This window comes from Eucyclogobius newberryi, unplaced genomic scaffold (assembly GCF_026437365.1).
Source record: "Eucyclogobius newberryi isolate DKJ021-1_F unplaced genomic scaffold, fEucNew1.0.hap1 SCAF_5, whole genome shotgun sequence".
Classification (NCBI taxonomy): Eukaryota; Metazoa; Chordata; class Actinopteri; order Gobiiformes; family Gobiidae; genus Eucyclogobius; species Eucyclogobius newberryi.
In genome coordinates this window covers 10,271,920-10,297,907 of record NW_027316167.1, presented here as the reverse complement: position 1 = coordinate 10,297,907, position 25,988 = coordinate 10,271,920, and the positions used below count along the sequence as shown (strand labels likewise).

General features: G+C 41.8%; 1 protein-coding gene across 1 annotated transcript in view; it reads left to right on the top strand.

The window, feature by feature from the left end:
• The window catches only part of plekho2 (pleckstrin homology domain containing, family O member 2), a 39,508-nt gene that overhangs the window by 11,204 nt on the left and 2,316 nt on the right, over positions 1-25,988 (top strand). Inside the window, exons 2-5 of the mRNA XM_072464909.1 lie at positions 9,253-9,396; positions 11,197-11,319; positions 18,735-18,839; positions 23,248-23,346. Of these exons, the coding sequence (XP_072321010.1) occupies positions 9,253-9,396; positions 11,197-11,319; positions 18,735-18,839; positions 23,248-23,346 (471 nt within the window). The remainder of the gene's footprint in view (positions 1-9,252; positions 9,397-11,196; positions 11,320-18,734; positions 18,840-23,247; positions 23,347-25,988) is intronic.

Below are 25,988 nucleotides of genomic sequence, written 5' to 3'. Positions count from 1 at the left end.
CTACACGAAACACTGCAAATATAAAATGTGTTAAAACATGTCTTTAAACTGACAAAACTGAAACGTCTGTAACATTTATCACACTGGTCAGGACTGGAGCTGGAGGATTCTACTGTGGGGGGAAACCGGAACTCGGAGGAAACCCACCCAAACACTGGGAAAAACATGAAAACTCCACACAGAAAAGCCTGAGAGTCAAACCTGAGACTTTCTAGCAACTAAAATGATAACATCCCCAAAATGGTTAAACTGGGAAAAATAGGTTTTAGTAAAATCTTAACTCTAATGATGTTTTGGTGAAGTCTGTGCACTGGAAGTAGATTTGTTCAGTGTCTTTCATGATGTGTTTTCTATAGACACTGTATAAAAGTTTAAAATATTGGCAGCTTGGGTGAATTTGTCCTTTTTTAGCAACTAGGTCACTGCTTTGCCACAATATGTTGTTTCACTTCCCCTCGAATCAAATGCGTTAAAACTTGGTTTGAGCCCAGTTTAGTCCTGATGTGAACTGGTTTGGTTCTGTTCTAGCCCTGGCTGGTCTAGTAAAGGTCTTGTCCAGGTTAGGGATGGGACAATAAACAGTTATATTGTTTAAAATGATAAGTTTATTGGGATTCATTTTGTAAAATTGCGATATTTGTCATTAACCACAGAGAATTATTTGTAATCGCAATGATTTCGTCCATGATGATCGATACCGTCCCCTGTCCAGGTCTAATTCACGGTTTACACGTGTTTATGCAGTGTAAATGCCAGAAGATTCAGATCAGTGTGAGTGTTGTGCCCTTCTAAAGCCCATAGTTTAGTTTCAACATGAATACATTACCCAAACCAGAGGTCATTGATTCAATCGTTCCAATATTCATAAAAACAGCAGAAAGAGTTCACTCAGTTTGTGACACTCATTCAGTCTCATATTTTGTAACACGTTGCCGTTAATGAAGTCCATGTTCGTTTTCAAATGTCTGTGACTTCATGTTTACGTTATGTGCGGCCGACGCCTCTCTGTTCAAATGTGTCTCTTCACGCTATGGTGGAAATATATTTAGTTACCGATGAAGGAAACAAAGACAAACGTAGAACAGGAAGTTTGAATCTGCATCAAGGAATCACCTTTTTGTTGTAATGTTATTGTTGATGAATAAAAAGGATTTGAATGTCTAATGAATCTAATAAAACACATCATGGTGCTATGTTTCACTATAGAAATACCATTAGACACTTACTATAGTAGATTAAACAATGAATATCATAATTTAATCACAATTTTGATGTTCTCACAATACATAAAGGTGTGAAATATATCAAAGAATGTATATATTCGCAATGTGTGTTCTGTTAATATGGAAAATTGGAAATAAAGCAGATAAAATGAGCTGAAAAAGAGAAAACATCTGATGAAAAGTATAAAGTGATGTTTTTTCACTTTTGTGGTAAATGTTATGGTCCATTCACGTTTTCTGCTATACTTACAAACATAATCAAGCACATCCAAGAGAAAGCCATGGAACGATATGTTGATTTGACCAAAATGGCAGGTTGTCACAGGAATGAGGTCACCATTTGATTTTTGTGCTTAACTGCTAACTGCAGTTTTAGCCTACTAGTTGCAGTGGGGAAAAGTAACGACGTACAAAAGTAAAAGTACTGTCCTTAAGTCAAATGTATAGGTTTACAAAAAATGTTTTACCTAGACTGAAAAATCTGCACTTTTAATTAAAAATAAATACATAAATAATAATAATTAAACTTTCTTCAGGTACATCAATACTTTTACTTTGGTACAAAATGTAATACTTCTTCCACCACTGCCATGAATTGTAGTAATGCTGTTATGTCCTCAATTTAGCACTTTTTTTACTTTATTTTTTGTTTAACCTTTGCCTGATCTTTTTTACATTCATCTAATTGTATCTTCAACATAGTAATAATAATGTTGTACTTTTTCTTATTTACATTGACCCCATTGCATCTCAACATTGTGGTGGAACACCTCATTTGTGTCATTGTGAGCGCCGCTTGAACGGGTTAAATTGGACACATTGAGTGAACTGCACTGGGCCCGCGATGAGTTCAGGTCAAAATGAATGAGATCCAGATGTTGCCCTCGTCCCAGATGTGGATCAGAAACACATGCGAGAGAGAGAGAGAGGAACGAGTACCAGACTGCTCCCTTCCTCTTTAAAACCACGCCTGCTTTAATAACACAAGATATAGTATTTCAACATTCGCAACACGGTTTTTGCGCAGAGCTTTGTATGGTAGAGCCACAAAATCATATAAAGCACAAAGGAATATCTGCGGCACTTACAAATTCAAACTCTGATGAATCAAATTATCTTTACACACACTACAATAGTAACTACTGAATCTGGTATTTGCAAACGTTCAATACACAAGAGGCAGAAGACACAGTCACAAAAACCAGAGCGTCCCGCTTGGTTCCTGTGTGCATAGATATTATAGGCCTATAGGAAATGATAGGTTGATGCTGTATTATTGTCATTAGATATATGGCCTTAGGGTTTTGGTCTGTGCGTGAGCTCAAAAGGGACTTCCTGTCTCCACTCCTGAGTGGAGTTCCTATCACGGTAGTTTCAAGTTGCAAATATGAGCCATGCTTTAATGTTCAACAAATTCTACAAACCGAGAGAGGTGGAAGAATCGGTCATAATAGGACAAATTACTCTAAACTCGGCCATAACATTAGATTAGTGCTTCTTGTGCCGTACTGTATGCTACAACACTGACTCTTAATTGCGTTCATTCAGTCATGACTTTGTTGTGGTGCCCTGGTGTCGCATTAATTTCTGATTAGTCCTGGTTTAGACATTGTTTAGTCTTGGTTTAGTAATTGTTTGGTTTTATTTTGTTACAAGTTATGCTTTAAACCTTATTTAGTCCATGTTAAATCCGTGTTATGGATTTAACTTGATTAATTGAGATGAATATTGAACAAGACTTTAACACTATGTGAATCTTCCAGGGGCGTGTCCAGAGTTTGTTCACTAGGGCGGCCCAAGTGAGTCACCAGGGCCTGGCCAAGTGAGGCAAAGTGAGTCTTTTAGGCGATATTGTTAAGACTTTAACATTGCATTTTTTTGTGTTATTTTAAATAATGAGAACGATAAATATTAATGTAATTTTCCACTACAAAAAATATTTTTACAACATACTGCCTCAGCCCTTCTGATTGAGGGGGCACAGGCAGCCTCTGACCACCCCAGGCCAGTTAGAAACGCCCTTGTTTTGGACTTTGTCTGTTGTTTGTCTGAAGTCTCTTTCCAAGTTTTTCTTGATAGTGACTCAATAATGACCAAAATACAGTCAAATTAAAGTGCTTATTTTATCTACATATTTTTGTGGGGCTTGATGGGTCACCTGTTTTGGGCTGGTTTGTTGTTTTGCTTTTTGTTCAGTTCAGTTCAGTTCAGTTGTTCTCTGAAAATCTGTCAACCCTGTCTCTCTCCAGAGCAAAGGATGTGTCTCAAATGACATTTTACTGTCAGCCCTATCTCAATTGTTTTTGCACAATTTTACTATCTTATCGTGTACTATTTATGCTTCCTCCTCTGCTCACAACTGTATGCCATCAGTTGAATAGAAGACAGAATATTATGGAAAATATTTTTCTGATTGAAAGCAAAATAAATACTCTGGTGGTGTCCTTGGTGATGTCCTTGTCAGTTTACAGCTTCAGTACATTTGAACAGTATTGTGTCAGAGATGGACAGTGTGTTCAAAAGCAAAGCAAAAACAGTGTCTTCCTCACTTTTGAACTTGGTGCATTTTATAAAACGTCGATGTGGTCCCTTTAACAGAGAAAGTGAAAACACAGCGATGACCTCCCACCTAAAACACTGTATCCTGTGGAAATGACTCCAAGTAAAACAAAGGCTGGGAAAGTTGCTGACACCTGAAAAAGACAGATTTAGTGACTCCTCAAAGAAGATATGAGCTGCAATTACACGGCACAATGTTTGACTTTCGAGGGTTGTATGGGTCAAAAGAATTCATTCACCAACAGTGCATGAAATATTTTTGAAATCATTTGTCAGAGTTGTGTTATTATGGTTGCTCTGACACACTTTTCCTCTGGGCACTACGCCGGTTTCCCCCACCAACTTATAACATGCACGCTAGGCAAATACTTTATACTGTATCTGGACCCTTATCTATAAAATCATGGGGTTTGGAACTGTCCTGTTGCTCATAAATATTGAAATGAGAACAACAAAGCACTGCAGTCATTGCCATCCCACACGATTTCAGATCTATGTATTTGGGCCTCAAAACTCCTGCCGTGGACACTGTAAATTGATACATTTGGAGCATATACTTTTGGCAGCAGGGAAAGGGCCTTCACAATTAAATGGATGACAAAAACTGGACCAACGATCAAAGACTGGACCGACATAGTAATGGGCTAGTGTTCTCGCTGAGGGCTTTTGGCATGGCGGCCCGTCATGCTGCCGTGGGCCCCCGCCATGCTGAAAAGATTAGGTATTAAGATAACCGTGCGCGCTGCAGGCATTTTAGGGTGCTGCTGCGCTCGCTCGCGCGTTCGGGCGGCGCAGGCAAGGAGCGCCGCTCCGCGGGCGTCGTGGTGTTGTTCGCTTGCGCCGCCTGCTGCGCTCGCACGGTACCCAAAAGTGTGGTAAGCCAATATGATCACACACCTACGCCGGTGACCCACCGCCATCCTCAAAACTCAGCCCAGCGAGAACACTGATGGGCATGTAAAATGTAAACATTACCTTTGGATTTAATATGAAAAACTAATTTGACAGACTTTGAACTAAATGGGATTGTTATGTTGAAAATGTGCTGTAAAGTGAAACCTGTCTAAAAACAAACTTGAGTTGTGCTCTGTCAAACACATGTAATACCGCTCTCATGGATTGGATTGGATTGGTGCCAGAGAAATTGTAAATACGACTTTCTAAGCGGAAGCCGGAGAAATGGGAATTGTGGAAGCGGCACAAACAATTTGAGTTGTGATGTCAAGGGCGTTTGATTGGTGGAAGTCAAGAGAGAATTCACAACAAATGAGACGGAGCTCAAGAATATTGAGCTTGGGAGAATGACCGAGAGCAACTCCTGAGATTGTTACGCAATATTTTGAGCAAAAACTAAAAAATACAGATACACACGGGTCGAGTGGAAGAGCATGAAAGCTAATTATTTTACAGTCCTTTCACATTTTCTGATACTAAAAAACCTTAAACTAAAACCTATAGTGGATTTAAATGGGCTCCTCTGGCTGCAATGTTGGAAAACCATTCAACCTTAATATTTCTGTTCGATTTCCATAATATTTTCCAGGATCTTCCAAAAACATAATAAGATATCAGCTCCATTTAACCCTTTCCTTGGTAGCATTGATGGATAGTTTAATGCAGAGGACACGTTTCTTTATGGGTTCAACAAAGCGATCTTTAACCTTAGTGTGGTTAAAGTGCTCAGTCTTTCAGTGAAATAATGCAGAAGTTATGCACCGGTTAATACAGCTTTGTACCTTTATGAAGAGCAACAGTTTCAGTTCCTGCCTGTTATTATCAGCTTCTCTATTTACTCTTTGTTGCCTTTTATGGCCAAAGAGTCATTGTCCAACAAGAAACAAAACAGCAGAAACACACGGACTATATTACTATCTATGTATACGGTCAGGCTGCCCCAAATTAATTGTATGTTTGCTGTAACCCGACACAACATTTTTCAAGTGGGTAAGTGGGTAGGTCATTTCTTTTTTTTTAATTAACTTTGAAGGCATAAAAAAAAGGCCGTGGCTGGAGAGCCGCGGCGCGGTCAAATGGCCGCGCAGTTTCAGGGACCGCGGCATTTCCCTTATAGCCCGTTATAGCCTCATGGCTAACCTTAACCTTAAAGGTCCCATAACATGCAAAATCGACTTTTCAGAGCTTTTAACCTTCTTACATTGCTATTTGTGCATCATATATGTCCCCAGAGTGTTTTTTTGATTGATTCCTGCAGTGTTTAGCTATATTACAGACTATCTCCTTTCCGCGAATCTCCAAACTGACGGGGGGTATTGGATGCAAGACCGCGTCATAACCACAGGCACGCGTCACCATCCCTACGTCACGGGTTGGGCGGGGGAGCCAGATCGCTCTTCGCAAGGGTGGGGGCAAATATCAAACCAAGCCGTTTGCATTTCCGGGTTGGTGAGGGGGTCCAAGGTCTGGGTGATATTTCTTAACTATTATGTTAAGGGTGTTGCACAACCCTTATTATTATCAATTATACACTTAGGATAGACTACGAAACGTGAAAAAAAGCATGTTATGGCACCTTTAACCCTAACCTTAACCCTAACCCTAACCCTAACCTTACCCCGGCGCGGTCTAAAACGGCGCTAAAACACGGTCAAATAGCGCAGCAGTTTCAGGAGCCGCGGCGCGCGGCCGGCACAAAAATAACATGGCAGTTTCGGCCGCGCGCCGCGGCTCTGCAGACACTCCCTAAAAAAAAATCCAAATTAATTGTATGTTTGCTGTAACCCTACTAACATTTTTAGAGTGGTAGGTAGGTAATTTTTTTTATTCATTATTTTTAACTTTTAAGGCAAAAAAAAATAAATCAAAATTCGTATATAAAATCCACCCATAATGATAATTTGCCTTTGAAATTAAGTTAATATTATCATTTATCAGGAGACATGCTACCGTAAATGTACAAAACAACAAAATAAAATAACGTCTTTTGAAAATAAAGTGACAACGACAAGGGTGAACGTTAATACATTAAATATTGATAGATTTTTTTGAAGAAAAATACCTGGAAACTTTTTTGATGTGGCTGGAATTTTGTCAGGGAGAGTTTTAACTTATGCAGCTTGCATCATCAACGTCATGGCATTCTCCTCTGTAGTAGAATCCTCATTCTCGACGTCTTGGTCATCTTACATGACAAAGTCTGCATATTTCAAGCTCCTGTCGAATCCCGTTGCGTCAAGAATTTGTTGGTTTAACTCCACATAGCGATCAATCTCCTCTTTTTCACCTACAAGTCCACTAGCACATCACGCCACGTATTAGTCTGTCTTAAAACCATCAACTTATTCTTAATTCTCACTCTGTTTCCTCGCTTCGACCGATCTGTCACTGACACACTGAACACACATGTTGTTGTCGTCACCATTTTAATTGATTCTGCCAGTGACCCGCAGTGACCGCCAGGCGTCGGGCTTCAACAGTCAATGAGACGTGCTCCGTTCGTGTTGGTTACATTTCTCGACGGTTGTCGCAACATTTTTGGCTTTAAAATATTTCTAGCGATACAAAATTATTCAACATAGCACTTTTTTGAAAAACGGTCAGTGAGTCGGCGAGATATAAGAGAAGAAAAAAAAATTGGCATAATTTTGACAAAGTTGCTGATATATATAAGTCGGTCGGGTTACGGCAAACAGACATATTTTTTTGGGAAGCCTCATATTACTATATCAGAGTTGAGAAGAGCGTTCCTTTGTGCACGATGGCAGTTTTTCATTTAATATGTGTCATAAAAGCATTAACATTTCCTGTAGGGGCGTGATTTACTCAAAAATTGCCTCCTTCCCACCTCTTTCTAATCATCCCTTTCTTCTTCTTCTTTTTTGGTGTTTTATGGCGGTTGGTATCCAAATGTTACATTACCGCCAGACTTTATTCCTGAGTGGCGGTTTGGTGTGACGTCCGTACAATCTTCTTCTTCTGTGATGTTGTTGTTGTTGTTTTATGGCGGTTGGCATCCAATTGTTGCATTACCGCCAGACTTTATTCCTCAGACTTTTCGTAGTCCTCAGACTGTCTTGTTGTTGTTGTTGTTGTTTTATGGCAGTTGGCATCCAATTGTTGCATTACCGCCAGACTTTATTCCTCAGACTTTTTGTAGTCCTCAGACTGTCGTAGTGTGTGTTGTTTTATGGCAGTTGGCATCCAAGTGTTGCATTACCGCCAGACTTTATTCTTCAGACTTTGTCGTCCTGTGTTTTTTTTTCATTCTGTCTGCTTAGAACCTACACTTCACAGTCTTTAAATGAGAGATTTGTTGCTTTATGATGCTGATTGTGTGCCTGACTTTGAGTGCCTTCTGTGTTGAAATAGTCTTTGGAGCGGCGGTTGTTTGGTTCCACAAACGTAATGCTTCTTGCAGTCTTCTGCGCTTCAGTAGATTGGGTTGAACACACTACATTAGTCTGTTTTCTTTGTGCTTGGGATGAACCAGCAACAACTCCTCCCTTTGGACGGGGATAATCTAGATCAGGAAAGTATACATTCTAGCTTCTCCGTCCAGTGCTTACATTGTGTCCAGATGATCACAAATGAGGGATTACACCGACCCTTTAATCAGGACGGGGGGTGCAAGAGTGTTGCAAAAATTGTAGTTCTTATGGAGTATTCCTGGTCTGTATTTATCCCAAATGGGGATCCACGGGGGGAGGCTGATCCCTAAATTATGTTGTTCAAAGTAACAACAACTTTAAAGCTGGTTCTGTTGTAAACGATTCCATATAAAGAGAACGCTACATCAGTTTGTAACATCAAGCAAATTGTTTTTTACACTCAAGGGGGTCCATTTAAAACAATAGTGACACCATCCGTTTACTTCTACTTGAGTAATATATTTGACAGTGTACTAGCAGTACTCTTATTTGTGTAAAAGTTGTGGTTACAATTCCAACTGCAGATCTACAAGTAAGAAATGTATCTCTCCTTTACAAGTTAAAGTTAATTAACATCAAATTCAAATTATAGATCAGATGTTTCGATAACTTTTACTTGAGTAATATTATTTTGAAGCAACTTTACTCTTTATTTAGTACTTTTTTTTGTTGCTAATCTTCTCTATTGATACTTACTCTCAAGTGGTTTTAAGGTTTTGATACTTCACCTGTGATACTTACTTTACTTTCTGTTCTTGGATTTTATTTTTATAGTTTTGTTTTAGACTAGAACTTCTTGTTTACAGTATCAAACAGTTTTCTTTATAACTGCATTTGAATTTAGATAGACGATCTTTGCATTTGGTTAAATTACCATACATGCGCAAGGGAAGGAAACATTTTACATAAGAACAATGAAGTCTACCTTAGCCTTTTCAACTTTAATTCCTTTTTGGACATCAACTGCATCGTGTCACGCAAAGAAGCTATCATAACACTTTTTAACGTTTTATGTCATCTTTCCTGAAACTCTGAACTGAAAGTGTGATGTGAGTGTGTGACTTCCTTCCTCTTTGCCTCTGCAGAAAGAGGACCCAGCCCCGAAGACCAGACCCGGGTTCCAGGGAAAGTCCGGCTGGATGAAGAAGGCCCACGGTCGAGTCCTGTGCAGCTACAAAGACCGCTACGTCTCTGTGGACAAGACCGAGATCATGGTCTATGAAAATGAGGTACTCAAAACAAAAAATAAGGTACTCTCTAAAACACGTTCAACAACTGCGATTCAGTTATTTTCAGGGTAAGAATAGGCAAAATGATATGTCTGTTTGCCGTAACCCGACCGACCCGCTATGAAACTAGCCGACTGAAAAAAAAATATCAGCATTTTGTTGAAAAAACTTCAAAATCTTTTATTTTTCAATAATTTGGCCGACTCACTGACCGGACTTTCCTAAACCGGCATGTTGAATATTTTTATCACGTTGGTATACCTGACTTTCATCCCAAAGGACTGAGAACGCACCGCGCAACACATGTGCGTCCTCATTTTCAGTCCTCCACATGCGTCTGTAACAATACAGTACTCGTGTAGGAGTTGTCATATTGCTTTTGACAAGTTGGTTTACCTCTGTCGGCGCCACTGAAGTGTCCATAGGACATGTGTTTCTCTGTCAGGGTGTGAAATTTGACTTACGCAAATGCATTCTGCGATTGAAACACGCCCAGTAGCATCATCACAACAAACATGGCGGCGCCCGTGTCCCCCGCATGTTCCCCCCGCTCGCCTTAGCTACCAAAATAAAGGATAGCGGCGTACAAAAGGTCGATTAAAATATCTTAAAATCGTGAGATTTAGTCTCCTGATCGGGTTGATAGAGACGTTTTCTGTCATTGACTGTTGTAGCCTGACCCCTGGTGGTCACTCCGACTCAAAAAATGACAAAATTTGGATCTTTTTTTTTGCCTTCAAAGTAAAAAAAATAAGAATTTGCCTACCGAGCCACTTAAAAAATGTTTACTCGGGTTACAGCAAACAGACAATTTATTTGGGGTAGCCTAACATATTAGTTTTTACATTCTATTTATACTCCTGAAGACTCAGTGCTGCCCTCAGGTGGCTGAACGCTCCTGCTGAAGATCACCGTGTTTCATGTGCCGCTATGACGCAAAGCCACATTTTATCAACAGCAATATTATCCACTAAAAGGATGTCCTGCCGATTAGTCGACTAAATCACACGACACAACTTTTAGCCAGATTTTCTTCATCATTTTCCGTCGTGCTCAGTGGAAGTCAGTCGCAGCTGCTTCAGTCTCGTCATGTGGACCAGTTACGACTGGACTTATTTTCGAATCGCAAAGTGTGGACTAGTGTTTTAATTATAAGTCCGAGTTTGGCCGTGCTCCGGTGCGGCGGAATGTTTACTGACACTTGCGCACACACAGAGAAAAGTCAGGAAACACGACAGCCTAATTAAAGCATTGATAAATTGCACTGTGTAAATATTATAGACTATAAAGTGTTGTTTTGTGGATTATTGCTTGTATTTTGTAGGTAAATGTGGACCTGACTATGACTTCACCGACCGATTAATTGACTAAAGGATTAAGGGCCCTACTGAAAGAGACCAAATAAACTAATCATTATAATAATAATAATAATAATAATAATAATAATAATAATAATAATAATAATAATAATAATAATAATAAATGATAATAAATAAATAATTGTTTTTCCCAGTTAGTCCAAACTAAAGTGAGAGAAATGCAACTATCATAGCTGTTAATTTGTGGTGAATTTCTCAAATGTGGAAAAGATTTTAGTACAAACTTCGCTTAGTTAGATTTTAAATATTATGTTTTGACACACACTCTTAGTTACAGTCATTTCTGCATTTATTTCATGGTCTGTATATATTTTTTCATCTTTTTATATATACAGTACTACTTTTTTTGTTTTATTTTTTGTTTGAAACCAACTCAAAAAATGTATGAGTTTTCTACTACTAATATGTTGACATCTTTCAGGACCAGAAGAACTGCTTGGAGCGAGTGGATCTGGAAAACTACGAGAAATGCCATGAATTGAAGAGCAGCTTCAAGAAGAAGCACAGACTCGTCCTCTTACGATCGCCCAAGACTCCAAACAAGGTAAACTCACTAATGTCGCATCATTAATGTAAGATAACACTAAAACGCCACTCACCTGATTTTCAATACTATGGAAAAGGTCCAAGAGCAAACTCAATACAGTAAATAGAAGAAAACTACAAAAGAATGTCATTTCAAACCATGTGTCTGTAAATAGTAAATGAATAAATGCATACATACATAAATACTTAAGTCTTTCCTTCTGTGTTATTTTTTTCCCCCACTATCACAACCTCCTCACATGATTATCTAATTTTTATACTAGTTTTAATATTGATTAGCAGCTGGGCATTGATTATTTTAGTAGTTAACTAGTCAGCCTTTCTTTATTTTTTCAATTATTTTACAATTCAAACAAATATTTTTAGTTCATTGGAACTTTTACAATATTTTTTTTTAATGTATTTATGGTGAAAAAAGAGAATGTTTATGAATAAAGTGTATTATTGATAATAATACCAATGTCTTTGTTATAAAAGGTCTTTTCCCATGTGTTTTAGAGTCTGGACAGTCCAGAGGACGATTATCAAAATACGATTTGATTAATTAGTTGATTGAACTTTCCAGCCTTATACGTTGGATATACTTGTGATTGCAGACATTTTAAACGTTTTATCTTCTCTGTTATTCGTGTATTTCTTTATTTCTTCATGCATTTAAGAACGAGGACAGTGGACAAATGGCATCAGGAAGTAGGAACAACCGATTCTTGCGACCCTTTTATGTGAGGTTTGCATGTTCTTCCTCTGTCTGTGTGGATTTCCTGCTGCTCTCCCCGTCTCGCTGTACTCAAGTTAAATACAGAACATTATTCTTTTTGATGTGGGTTGCGTCTTTCTACTGGCATCCGTAACAAACCAGAGAAACCTCACACGTTGTAGAGGTAGCGCTGCACATCGACCAACATATTAAACGTTATTGAGCGTTTTAAATATGTGAATAATGACGATTTCTTTGCTTCAGTTTGTTTCGTGTGTCAGTCGAGGCGGGACATTTGGGCACGCTGAAAGATGAACTAAAGTTTCAGTTGGGTTTTGACTGTGGACTGATGTGGGACTTCCTGTTTGTGGTGACGCTTTTGGTGGTTGATTTGTGTCAAGCATTATTTTTAATCCATCCTTTTTCAACGCTCATTTATAAAGATTCTTTTAATGCTATAAAACAAAATGCTGTTATTCACAAATTGCTTGCAATCAAAGTAGAGGTGGGAAATATATCAAATGTTAAATAATATCATGGATTATGTGGAAGATATGCAAAATGAGCGATAAAAAAGCATGTGTGTGTGTGTGTGTGTGTGATATCTTTTATTTTCCTTTTCTCCTTGATCTTTATTACTATTATTATTTATCTGTATGTATATTTGTGTGTACTGTTATTTGCATTGTTTGGAAGTGTACAACATGTCAAAAGTTCAAATTTTAGTGTGACGATTATTGTGACAAAAAAACAATTTAAAGATTATTTGCGATTATTAACATCATGACCAAAGTCCTACATTTTCTTTCCACACACATTACCATTCCTCAATATGTGAAATCAAACTTTCTGAATGAATTCATTTGACATAAACAGCAAGATAAAAAAGCACTTTACATTTAGGTTTACTTTTTTGAGCAAAGGCTGAGCAGAAAGGACTTAAAGGTTGAATGGACGATTTTTTTGGCCCAAATCTGAGTCTTATTTCCTCGTGGCGTGGACTGCCGATTAGTCCTGCCACGTATCAGTCATAAAACGCACCTATCGCTCACCTGCAGCCGCGTGTCTAAGCGTATGGATCTATCATAATATAGTTCCCTCAGTGTACGGGACAAAATGAAGACGGAGAAAGACAGTTCGAGCTGACTCAGAAGAAGACGGAAATCTACGGGAGACGAGAGATGCGATGCGATCCGTCACGCTAATAAACAAACGCACGTGTGTGTTGTATCAGTCCGCACGGGGGAGTGGCATGTGCACGGGGGAGTGGCATGCGCACTTTCGCCTGCGTTCTCAAATCGCCGAAAAATCGTCCATTGCGCCTTTAATTTTGCATCTGAACTGATCACGTTTATTTTAATCTAACTAAAAAATATAAAATTTACAGTAGTTCAAAAAAATGTAATAAAGCTTATAACTTTTAGTCTTTACGGTTTAGTCTACACATCACGATTATCGATTAACCTAATAAGCTTGACATCCCTAATCGAATGGCAATTTGTAAAGTTTAAATGTCTTGTTGCTCTCTCAATGAGCACAGTGACAATTTCTTGTAAAATTCAAAACTTAATCTGAACATATTTTACTTCAGATATAGAGATATTTAGTGATATTTTTTTAAACTTTCTGTTTCTATGGTAAGCTAACCCAAACTAATGTTGTTGCCTTTAGTCGTTTAGTCGATTAATTGGTCGATGGCGTCTTGGTCGAAATTTTTTTTTATTAGTTAATTCATTTTGACAGTGTATTTTTGAGATTTTAAAGAATTTATGTTCACAACGACAGAAGTGTGAATAGATGAACATGAATAGATAATCATGATTATTTCCATCACAATATAATCGTAAGAACCAAAAATAATAATAAATATAGCCGCAAGCGGCAATGATCGGCCCTCGCCACGCCGCCAGAGGAGGGGGCGCTAACGCGCCCCAATTGTCCTTTTATTACGCCTACTGCTGAATCTGTGACGCTGTCACATCTTCTCCCCTTTGTTTTACCATCAAAAAGCAACACACACCGTGACTCTTTGAATAAAAATGTGGATAACTTTTGATGGTCCACCCCTGAAGATGAGTCTCACCAAATTTCAGGTTAATAGGGCTAACGCCCTGGGAGGAGTTTGTGAAAGTATAAAGTGTAAACATGTTCTGGCAATTTCCCCATTGGAATAACATGGGAGGTTTTGGTCATCGCTACGGCAAAGCCATAACAATTATGACATGGGTCTCATTGACTTTTTTGATGGGGATGCTAAAATTGAGTTGTGTGTCAAATTTCATATAATTTCGCAAAACTAAACATTTAACCTCCATATAAAATCTGTAGGGGGCGCTGTGGCGTCAAATTAATTTATTTCACTTCAAGTAGGTTTAGGGCAAAGAGTTTAACAACTGATTCTAATTTGACGCAATTCGGACTTTATCTGCGCAAACGGCAGAAATGTTAAATTTGGGAGATTTCTGAAATTCTAGCTACAGTTTGCGGCTTCGCCGCTCAGAGACCGTGACAGGTATCAATGTAATTTGAATAACTTTTGATGTCCCACTTCTCAGTAGCATTTTCACCAAATTTCAGCTTTTTAGAGCCAACGCCCTGGGAGGAGTTCGTAAAAGTACGACGTTTGGAAAAACTCCCGAGTCATGCTTTGCCATTTTTGAAGCAATATGGCCGACATTTGGTTGGGCGGACGGCGTTGCCGTAATAATATTTTTTACTTCTCTTGTCACCATCTACCTCTGCGCCAAATTTCATGATTCTACGATCAGATTTTTTTGGGGTCATTTCCTATCTCTCAATGAATTTTTGGTACATTTGGGGGCGCTGACGCGCCATTTTTTTTTATTTTAGAAAAGGGAAATAGCCAGAATGTAGAGAGGCACGATTTTTAGAGGTGTGCAAATTTTTGTGACTTTTCGTCAATGTTCACTGGGTGAAAAATAGGGGGGTTGGTCCCGAGAAGAAAGAAAGAAAGAAAGAATAATATTCCGATGCGAAAACAATGTTTCCCATTTTTCAAATATCATAAACTATACATTTTCGGAAAGCGCTCGCACTTTCCTACCTCATGGTGTGGGTCCCTGGTCACTGACGGATACTTTCGTTAATTTTGAGTGGGCTCCGCCCACTTTGTGTTTTTGGCCCTCTATACAGTAATAATGTTCCATTTTTGCATTACATGCTTATATGCACGGAACATGCAAGAGATGGGGAACGTATTCGTGAGCTACTTAGCGCAAATTCGCGGCCGTCATCCCAATGTAAAGTGCTCGTTTAGTGCGCACTTTTGCACGGGCTTCGCCCGTTTACAACGGTAATGTTCCATTTTCCTACTACTAATTAGTCTGCACGGGGCGTGCGTGAGTGGAGGAGTGCGTTAGTGAGTGTTTGGAAGTGGGCGAGCGCTTCGCGCACGTGCGCACTTTCGCAGCCGTGCTTCACACGGCCTTACGGGACTAATAGGCCTCTCGCCAGCTTGTGGCGCTCGGGCCTAATTACAATTTTATAAGCAAGTCAAGTTAATCTGTCTGTATTTGTCACATTTACTTTATTTTCTCATTCATCAAGCCGGTCACAAATTCCGCAATCGTGAAAAATCGTGAATAAGTCGTGATGTTTTTTCCTCCTCACAATAACCGTAACACAAAAATGTGACATGACATCCCCAGAGCGATATATTGAGATTTGCAAATGAGTGAGTTTAATCTGCCTTTTTAACTTTAAATACATAGTTCACTCATAGTTTTCCGTATATTTGTATTTGCGTGATATTTTGTATTCTCATGGTCTTGTCAATACACTAGTTGAAACTAGGAATGTCACAATATAATTTTTTTTGTGTTACGATTATTGTAAGAAGAAACATTGCGATATAACGATTGTTGACACAAAACAAAGGTCCTTAATTTTCTTTTATTCTAATACATTACTGCCCCAATATTTTTTTCTTTATGAAATTAAACTTTCTGCACGCAAAAGTTATTGTGATTCTTTTTGGGTCCATATTGAATAGAAATTAGTCGACTACAGCACTAGACCATGTTTTCTATAAAGATATTTGTTTAAATATTGCTCATTTCTTTTGTGTAAGTCTCCACAGTTCACACACACACACACGCACACACACACGCGCACGCACACACGTGCGCACACACATGCACACGCACACATGCACACATACACACACGCCCTCACACACATACACACACACGCGCACGCACACACATGCACACGCACGCTCACACTCACGCGCGCACGCACACACATGCACACACGCACACACATACACACACGCCCACACACACACACACGCACACACATGCGCGCACACACACACACACACACACACACCACACACACACCTCAGAGACACACACCTCAGAGACACACACACACACCTCAGAGACACACACACACACACACATACCTCAGAGACGCGCACACACACACCTCAGAGACACACACACGTCAGAGACACACACACACACACATACCTCAGAGACGCGCACACACACACCTCAGAGACACACACGTCAGAGACACACACACACACGTCAGAGACACACACACACACACACCTCAGAGACACACACACACACACACACGTCAGAGACACACACACACACACCTCAGAGACACACACACACACACCTCAGAGACACACACACACGCACACACACACACCTCAGAGACACACACACACACACACACCTCAGAGACACACACACACACACACCTCAGAGACACACACACACACACACCTCAGAGACACACACACACACACCTCAGAGACACACACACACACACACCTCAGAGACACACACACACACACACCTCAGAGACACACACACACGCACACACACACACACACACACATACATGTATTTATTTATTTATTTATTTTCATCTTTATTATTTTTCCCCTCCATCCCTTGTTGGGAAATGGGAGATTTTTGTTTATAGGAGTTCTTCAACTGAGAGTGTTTTTTAGACTTCCTATAAGTGATCTGTTCTTTTCTTCTGTATCTGCCTCTGTATCTACCTGAGTTGCAACAATGAAATTTCCCCATGTCGGACAATAAAGGGATATCTTAATCTTATACACACACACACACACACAGACAGACACACACACACACACACACACACGCACACGCGCGCACACACACACACACACACACACAAACAAACACAGACACACACACGCACACACACACAGACACACACACACATACACACAAACACACACACAGACACATACACACACTCACAGACACACGTATACACACACAGACACATACACACACACACACATACACACACTCGCAGACACACATACCAGACACGCACACACACACACACACAGACACACGCACACACACACACACATACACACACACACACACACTCACAGACACACGCACACACACACAGACACAGACACACGCACACACACATTCACACACACACAGACACACACACACAGACACACACACGCACACAGACACACGCACACACACACAGACATGCACACACACACACAGAGACACGCACACAGACACACACAGACACACACACACACACACAGACACACAGACACACACAAGCACACACACACAGACACACACACACACACACCTTTCTAAAGCCAGTGCAGTGAAACCGTGCTTTTTGGCGGGTCCCGCAGTTGCCCTGGAAACCGTCTTTTCGCCCGCGTCCGGAACTAAACAACACACTTTCATTAAAGCTACAGGCAGTATTTTAGACAACACCACTGCAGCGCGTCACAGGCCTGTAGATATAAAGATTTTGTGGCCGTGGTTGGAGCTACAAAGTTCCCTTTCTGGATATTTTGGATAAAAATATGTCAATAATCCTGGTTAATGTTATGTTGTTTTATGTTAAGGTTATTTTATCAGGATGTTTTTGCCACATTTAACTTTATTTTGTCTTTTAGAAAGTACATTTTTGAACAGTAACATGTTAGATTAAAGATTTCACTGTTGTTTAGTCACAGTCCCAATAATCGTGAATATCATTAAATCGTGATGTTTTTTCTGACAATAATCGTAACGCTAAACATTTGATACCGTGACATCCCTAGTGTGAACACACTCATTGTTATGAGAAAACCTCCAGTAATGTCCATTTCTGTTTATTGTCATCAATAATTCTCAGGGAAATTTCCCAACTTTTAAAATTCCAGAAATGTCTCCGCCCTATTTTTCTACACATTTACACTTTGGACCATCAGACTGCCCAGTTTTGTCTTTTTTTCTTCCTGTTTTATCCTTCTAAAGTCCTAGTTTAGTCTTGGTTTGGTATTAGTCCTGGTTTTAGCTCAATACAGTTTATTTATTTATTTTATTTTGTACTTGTGCTTTGTAAACATGCTCTCCAAGAGTTGACGCTCAAAAGTGGAGACTTAACGTTTCATTACATTTTGTGGAAAATAGTCTCCAGCTGCTCGTAAATCCTTTTATAGGATTTTATACCTTCATCTTATTTTCTTGTGTATGATGACATACACAACTCTTTTTATTCTATAATCTTTGGACTGACATTTTTCTCACCTGCTCTTTCTAATTCTAAAACCAATAATGAAGGTGCCAAATTTTCTGACAATAGTAATGCCAGCCGCAGTTTACAGCTTTACAAAATGCAATGTTTACTTATGTTAGTTGTTTTTATCTCATTTTCCATGTCTTATGCTGTAGGTCCACGATATGAAGTTTCAGGCCAAGACGGCGGAGGAGAAAGAAGCCTGGATCAAAGCTCTGAGCGACGCCATAAACCGAGCCAAGAACAAAATATTTGATGAGGTAAGATTATAATGATGTACAAAACGTTCATTATTGGTTCAGCTTCATCGTTGTGGAGCTGTGCACAATATACAGCCAAATCAATACTTTTAAAATTACTCTTAAAACTCTATTGTTCATTTGTAATTCTTGAAACACTTTATGATTAGTAATATTTCATTTTGACTTTATAATACCTTTTTGTAAATAGTGATATATTTATCCGACACCTTAACGTGGTGGAGGGGTTTGAGTGCCCGAATGATCCCGGGAGCTATGTTGTCGGGGGCTTCATGCCCCTGGTAGGGTCTCCCAAGGCAAACAGGTCCTAGGTGACGGGTCAGACAAAGATCGGTTCAGAAGCCCCCTATGATGACAACACGAACAAGGCAGTTTACGTCGCCCGGATCGGCGTCACCGGGGCCCCCATCCTGGAGCCAGGCCTGGGATGGGTGCTCCATGGCGAGCGCCTGGTGGCCGGGTCTTACCCCACGGGGCCCGGCCGGGCACAGCCCGAAAGAGCGACGTGGGGCCGCCCTCCCGTGGGCCCACCACCCGCAGGAGGATCCATAAGGGGCCGGTGCAGAGAGATCTGGGCGGCAGTCGACGGCAGGGGCCTCGGCGACCAGATCTCCAGACACAGAGACTAACTCTGGGGACATGGAATGTCACCTCGCTGGGGGGGAAAGAGCCTGAGCTTGTGCGGGAGGTTGAGCGATACCGACTAGATATAGTCGGCCTCACCTCCACGCACAGTTTGGGCTCTGGAACCCATCTCCTCGAGAGGGGTTGGACGCTCCACTTCTCTGGTGTTGCCCGCGGGTAGAGGCGGCGGGCTGGTGTGGGCTTGCTTATAGCCCCTCAGCTCAGCCGCCACGTGTTGGAGTTTACCCCGGTGAACGAGAGGGTCGCGTCCCTCCGCCTTCGGGTGGGGGACAGGTCTCTCACTGTTGTGGCGGCCTACGGGCCGAACAGCAGTGCAGAGTACCCGGCCTTCTTGGAGTCCTTGGGAGGGGTACTGGACAGTGCACCGACCAGGGACTCCGTTGTTCTACTGGGGGACTTCAACGCCCACGTGGGCAATGACAGTGACACCTGGAGAGGGGTGATCGGGAAGAACGGCTTCCCCGATCTGAACCCGAGTGGTGTTCAGTTATTGGACTTCTGTGCTAGCCACGGATTGTCCATAACGAACACCATGTTCAAGCACAAGGGTGTCCATCAGTGCACATGGCACCAGGACACCCTAGGCCGGAGGTCAATGATCGACTTTGTTGTCGTGTCATCAGACCTCCGGCCGCGTGTCTTGGACACTCGGGTGAAGAGAGGGGCAGAGTTGTCAACCGATCACCACCTGGTGGTGAGTTGGATCCGCTGGCGGAGGAGGAAGCCGGACAGACTTGGCAGACCCAAGCGCATTGTGAGGGTCTGTTGGGAACGTCTAGTGAAGCCCTCTGTCAGTAGGGTATTCAACTCGTACCTCCGGGAGAGCTTCTCCCATGTCCCGGGGGAGGCTGGGGACATTGAGTCCGAGTGGACCATGTTCTCCGCCTCCATTGTTGATGCGGCTGCTCGGAGCTGTGGTCGCAAGGTCTCCGGTGCCTGTCGTGGCGGCAACCCCCGAACCCGGTGGTGGACACCGGAAGTAAGGGATGCCGTCAGACTGAAGAAGGAGGCCTATCAGGCCACTCTGGCTTGTAGGTCTCCGGAGGTCATCGACGGGTATCGGCAGGCCAAGCGAGCCGCGGCTCGTGCTGTCGCAGAGGCAAAAACCCGGGCCTGGGAGGAGTTCGGGGAGGCCATGGAGGAGGACTATCGGTCGGCACCAAAGAAATTCTGGCAAACCGTCCGGCGCCTCAGGAGGGGGAAGCAGTGTCTCACCAACACCGTTTACGGTGCGGGTGGAGGCCTGCTGACCTCGACTGGGGATGTCGTCGGACGGTGGAAGGAATACTTTGAGGATCTCCTTAATCCCTCAGTCACGTCTTCCGAAGAGGAAGTAGAGACCGGGGACTCGGAGGCTGGCTCATCCATCACCCAAGCTGAAGTCACTGAGGTTGTTCGCAAACTCCTCGGTGGCAGGGCTCCGGGGGTGGATGAGATCCGCCCTGAGTACCTAAAGTATCTGGATGTTGTAGGACTGTCTTGGTTGACACGTCTCTGCAACATCGCGTGGCGTTCGGGGACCGTGCCTCTGGACTGGCAGACCGGGGTGGTGGTCCCTCTGTTCAAGAAGGGGGACCGGAGGGTGTGTTCCAACTACAGAGGGATCACACTCCTCAGCCTCCCAGGTAAGGTCTATTCCAAGGTACTGGAGAGGAGAATCCGACCGATAGTCGAACCTTGGATTCAGGAGGAGCAGAGTGGTTTTCGTCCCGGTCGTGGAACACTGGACCAGCTCTATACCCTCCATCGGGTGCTCGAGGGTTCATGGGAGTTTGCCCAACCGGTCCACATGTGCTTTGTGGATCTGGAGAAGGCTTTCGACCGTGTCCCTCGGGGTGTCCTTTGGGGGGTGCTCCGGGAGTACGGGGTCCGGGGCCCTTTGCTCAGGGCTGTCCGGTCCCTGTATGACCGGAGCAGGAGCTGTGTTCGCATTGCCGGCAGTAAGTCAGACCTGTTCCCAGTGCATGTTGGACTCCGCCAGGGCTGCCCTTTGTCACCGGTTCTGTTCATAATTTTTATGGACAGAATTTCTAGGCGCAGTCGGGGGTCGGAGGGTGTCCGGTTTGGGGACCACAGGATCTCATCTCTGCTGTTTGCAGACGATGTTGTCCTGATGGCTCCATCAAACCCGGACCTGCAACATGCACTGGGACGGTTTGCAGCTGAGTGTGAAGCGGCTGGGATGAGAATCAGCACCTCTAAATCCGAGGCCATGGTTCTCGACCGGAAAAAGGTGGCTTGCCCTCTCCAGGTGGGTGGGGAGTCCTTGCCCTAAGTGGAGGAGTTCAAGTATCTCGGGGTCTTGTTCACGAGTGAGGGAAGGATGGAGCGTGAGATCGACAGGCGGATCGGTGCTGCGGCTGCAGTGATGCAGTCGCTGCATCGGACCGTTGTGGTGAAGAGGGAGCTGAGCCGAAAGGCAAAGCTCTCTATTTACCGGTCGGTCTACGTTCCTACCCTCACCTATGGTCATGAGCTTTGGGTAGTGACCGAAAGAACAAGATCGCGGATACAAGCGGTCGAAATGAGTTTCCTCCGCCGTGTGGCTGGGCGCTCCCTTAGAGATAGGGTGAGGAGCTCGGCCACACGGGGGGAGCTCGGAATAGAGCCGCTGCTCCTCCACGTCGAGAGGAGCCAGCTGAGGTGGCTCGGGCATCTGTTCCGGATGCCTCCTGGGCGCCTCCCTCGGGAGGTGTTTCAGGCATGTCCCACCGGGAAGAGGCCCCGGGGAAGACCCAGGACACGCTGGAGAGACTATGTCTCTCGACTGGCCTGGGAACGCCTCGGGATCCCCCCGGAGGAGTTAGAGGAAGTGTCTGGGGAGAAGGAAGTCTGGGAGTCCCTGCTCTGACTGCTGCCCCCGCGACCCGGCCCCGGATAAAGCGGCAGAAGATGGATGGATGGATGGATATATTTAAGTGATTACAAGTTTTACACCGAACAAGAAGCAGTTTGTGGAGAAAAGTTGAAAAATACGTTGAAAATGACAAAAGCAGCCAGATCAAACTGGGAAGAAGTTTTCGGCACGATTTACACACGAGAAACACATTTAAGATAAGATAAGATTATGCCTTTAATGCCCACACATGGGGGAATTTTGATGTTACAACGCAGTAGAAACAAAAGGAAAGGACAGATTATAGGAAGTTTAAAAAACACACTCTTAATAGAAGAACTCTTATAAACAAAAACGAAAACTCTTATTAACACTCTTATTAACAAAACTCCTGTAAACAGGTCCTCTCATATCTTAAATGGAGGGAAGAAAATAAAAATAAAGATACAATAAAATAATAATAATAAAAATAGCTGTCATAAGACAAATAATACTAATAATAATGGTAAAGTAAACAACAAGTAAGTAAAGTATTTACATTCATATTTTCATATATTTGTATTTGTTAAATAATCATTTGCAGCACAATTGGTTGCTAGGTACAGATGGTTGCTAAGTCTAGGTACAAATGGTTGTTAGGTCATGTTGGGGCGGTTCAAGAAATGATCAATTAATTGCGGTGAAGCTCCGATTCCTGGAGGCTGTGGGGGTGTGGATACGTTTTTCATCTCCCAAGGGGGGCGCGCCAGAAAAAGATTATGAAGCTCTGCAATAAGAAATGAATGGAGCAGGAAGTGGAGCTCTGCACTTTTAAGGCAACTGGAACCGGCCCACTCGATTTTGTGAAAGGGCCCATAACACAAAGCATAAGCTGTTCATTTGTAAATGGAGTTTGCATAACTAAGCTGTCTTTTTGCACATGTGCAGGTGAAGGTGGACGAGAGCAGTAACTTGGAGCACGTGACTCGCTCCCGGCCCAAAGGGAACCGAGGCCGTCGTCCCCCGACTCGCATTCACATGAAAGAGGTTTGTGTTTCATACAAATAAAACTGCTGTAACTAAGCAGGATTCACAATCACTCAAGGATTCTCAATCCGGTTTAATGTTAATGGAAAGGTTTAGAAAGTGTCATATGCGGAGTATTGATGCTTTTTGACACCTCTGTTAGTATTTGCCCATCACTGCTTCAGGTCCTGCTGCATCTGTAAGTGTCATTGGCTCCAACCTCGGCCAATCAGAAAGACTTTTACAGACCAAAAAACATAAACGCCACTGAATGTCATTGCTGCCCCTGAAAAAAAACACTCTTTCTCAGTCAAATATCAGTTTTTATCTTCAGATTGCAACCTTCTTTGCTCTAAACATGAATTCAGTCTATTATTTGAATTATGACTTTGTTTCACCCTTTTTTTTAACTAAAAACGGAACCAATAAAAGCAAGATGCTATGAGACTAATGATGCTATGAGACTAATGACGCTATGAGACTAATGACGCTATGAGACTAATGACGCTATGAGACTAATGATGCTATGAGACTAATGATGCTATGAGACTAATGATGCTATGAAGCTATGAGACTAATGATGCTATGAGACTAATGATGCTATGAAGCTATGAGACTAATGAGACTAATGATGCTATGAGACTAACTAATGACGCTATGAGACTAATGATGCTATGAGACTAATGATGCTATGAGACTAATGACGCTATGAAGCTATGAGAGTAATGACGCTATGAGACTAATGACGCTATGAGACTAATGACGCTATGAGACTAATGACGCTATGAGACTAACGACGCTATGAGACTAATGACGCTATGAGACTAATGATGCTATGAGACTAATGATGCTATGAAGCTATGAGAGTAATGACGCTATGAGACTAATGACGCTATGAGACTAATGACGCTATGAGACTAATGAGACTAATGATGCTATGAGACTAATAATGCTATGAGACTAATGACGCTATGAGACTAATGACGCTATGAGACTAACGACGCTATGAGACTAATGACGCTATGAGACTAATGACGCTATGAGACTAATGACGCTATGAGACTAATGACGCTATGAGACTAACGACGCTATGAGACTAATGACGCTATGAGACTAATGATGCTATGAAGCTATGAGACTAATGAGACTAATGATGCTATGAGACTAATGGTGCTATGAGACTAATGATGCTATGAGACTAATGATGCTATGAAGCTATGAGACTAATGAGACTAATGATGCTATGAGACTAATAATGCTATGAGACTAATGCTATGAGACTAATGATGCTATGAGACTAATGAGACTAATGATGCTATGAGACTAATGACACTATGAGACTAATGATGCTATGAAGCTATGAGACTAATGAGACTAATGATGCTATGAGAGTAATGATGCTATGAGACTAATGATGCTATGAGACTAATGATGCTATGAAGCTATGAGACTAATGGGACTAATGATGCTATGAGACTAATGACGCTATGAGACTAATGACGCTATGAGACTAATGACGCTATGAGACTAATGATGCTATGAGACTAATGACGCTATGAGACTAATGAGACTAATGATGTTATGAGACTAATGATGCTATGAGACTAATGACGCTATGAGACTAATGATGCTATGAGACTAATGACGCTATGAGACTAATGATGCTATGAGACTAATGATGCTATGAAGCTATGAGACTAATGAAGCTATGAGACTATTGAAGCTATGAGACTAATGATACTATGAGACTAATGATGCTATGAGACTAATGACGCTATGAGACTAATGACGCTATGAGACTAATGACGCTATGAGACTAATGACGCTATGAGACTAATGAGACTAATGATGTTATGAGACTAATGATGCTATGAGACTAATGACGCTATGAGACTAATGATGCTATGAGACTAATGATGCTATGAGACTAATGATGCTATGAGACTAATGATGCTATGAGACTAATGATGCTATGAAGCTATGAGACTAATGAAGCTATGAGACTATTGAAGCTATGAGACTAATGATACTATGAGACTAATGATGCTATGAGACTAATGACGCTATGAGACTAATGACGCTATGAGACTAATGACGCTATGAGACTAATGACGCTATGAGACTAATGAGACTAATGATGTTATGAGACTAATGATGCTATGAGACTAATGACGCTATGAGACTAATGATGCTATGAGACTAATGATGCTATGAGACTAATGATGCTATGAGACTAATGATGCTATGAGACTAATGACGCTATGAGACTAATGAGACTAATGATGTTATGAGACTAATGATGCTATGAGACTAATGACGCTATGAGACTAATGATGCTATGAGACTAATGACGCTATGAGACTAATGATGCTATGAGACTAATGACGCTATGAGACTAATGATGCTATGAGACTAATGACGCTATGAGACTAATGATGCTATGAGACTAATGATGCTATGAAGCTATGAGACTAATGAAGCTATGAGACTATTGAAGCTATGAGACTAATGATACTATGAGACTAATGATGCTATGAGACTAATGACGCTATGAGACTAATGACGCTATGAGACTAATGACGCTCCAAGACTAATGAAGCTACGAGACTAATGAAGCTACGAGACTAATGACGCTACGAGACTAATGACGCTATGAGACTAAT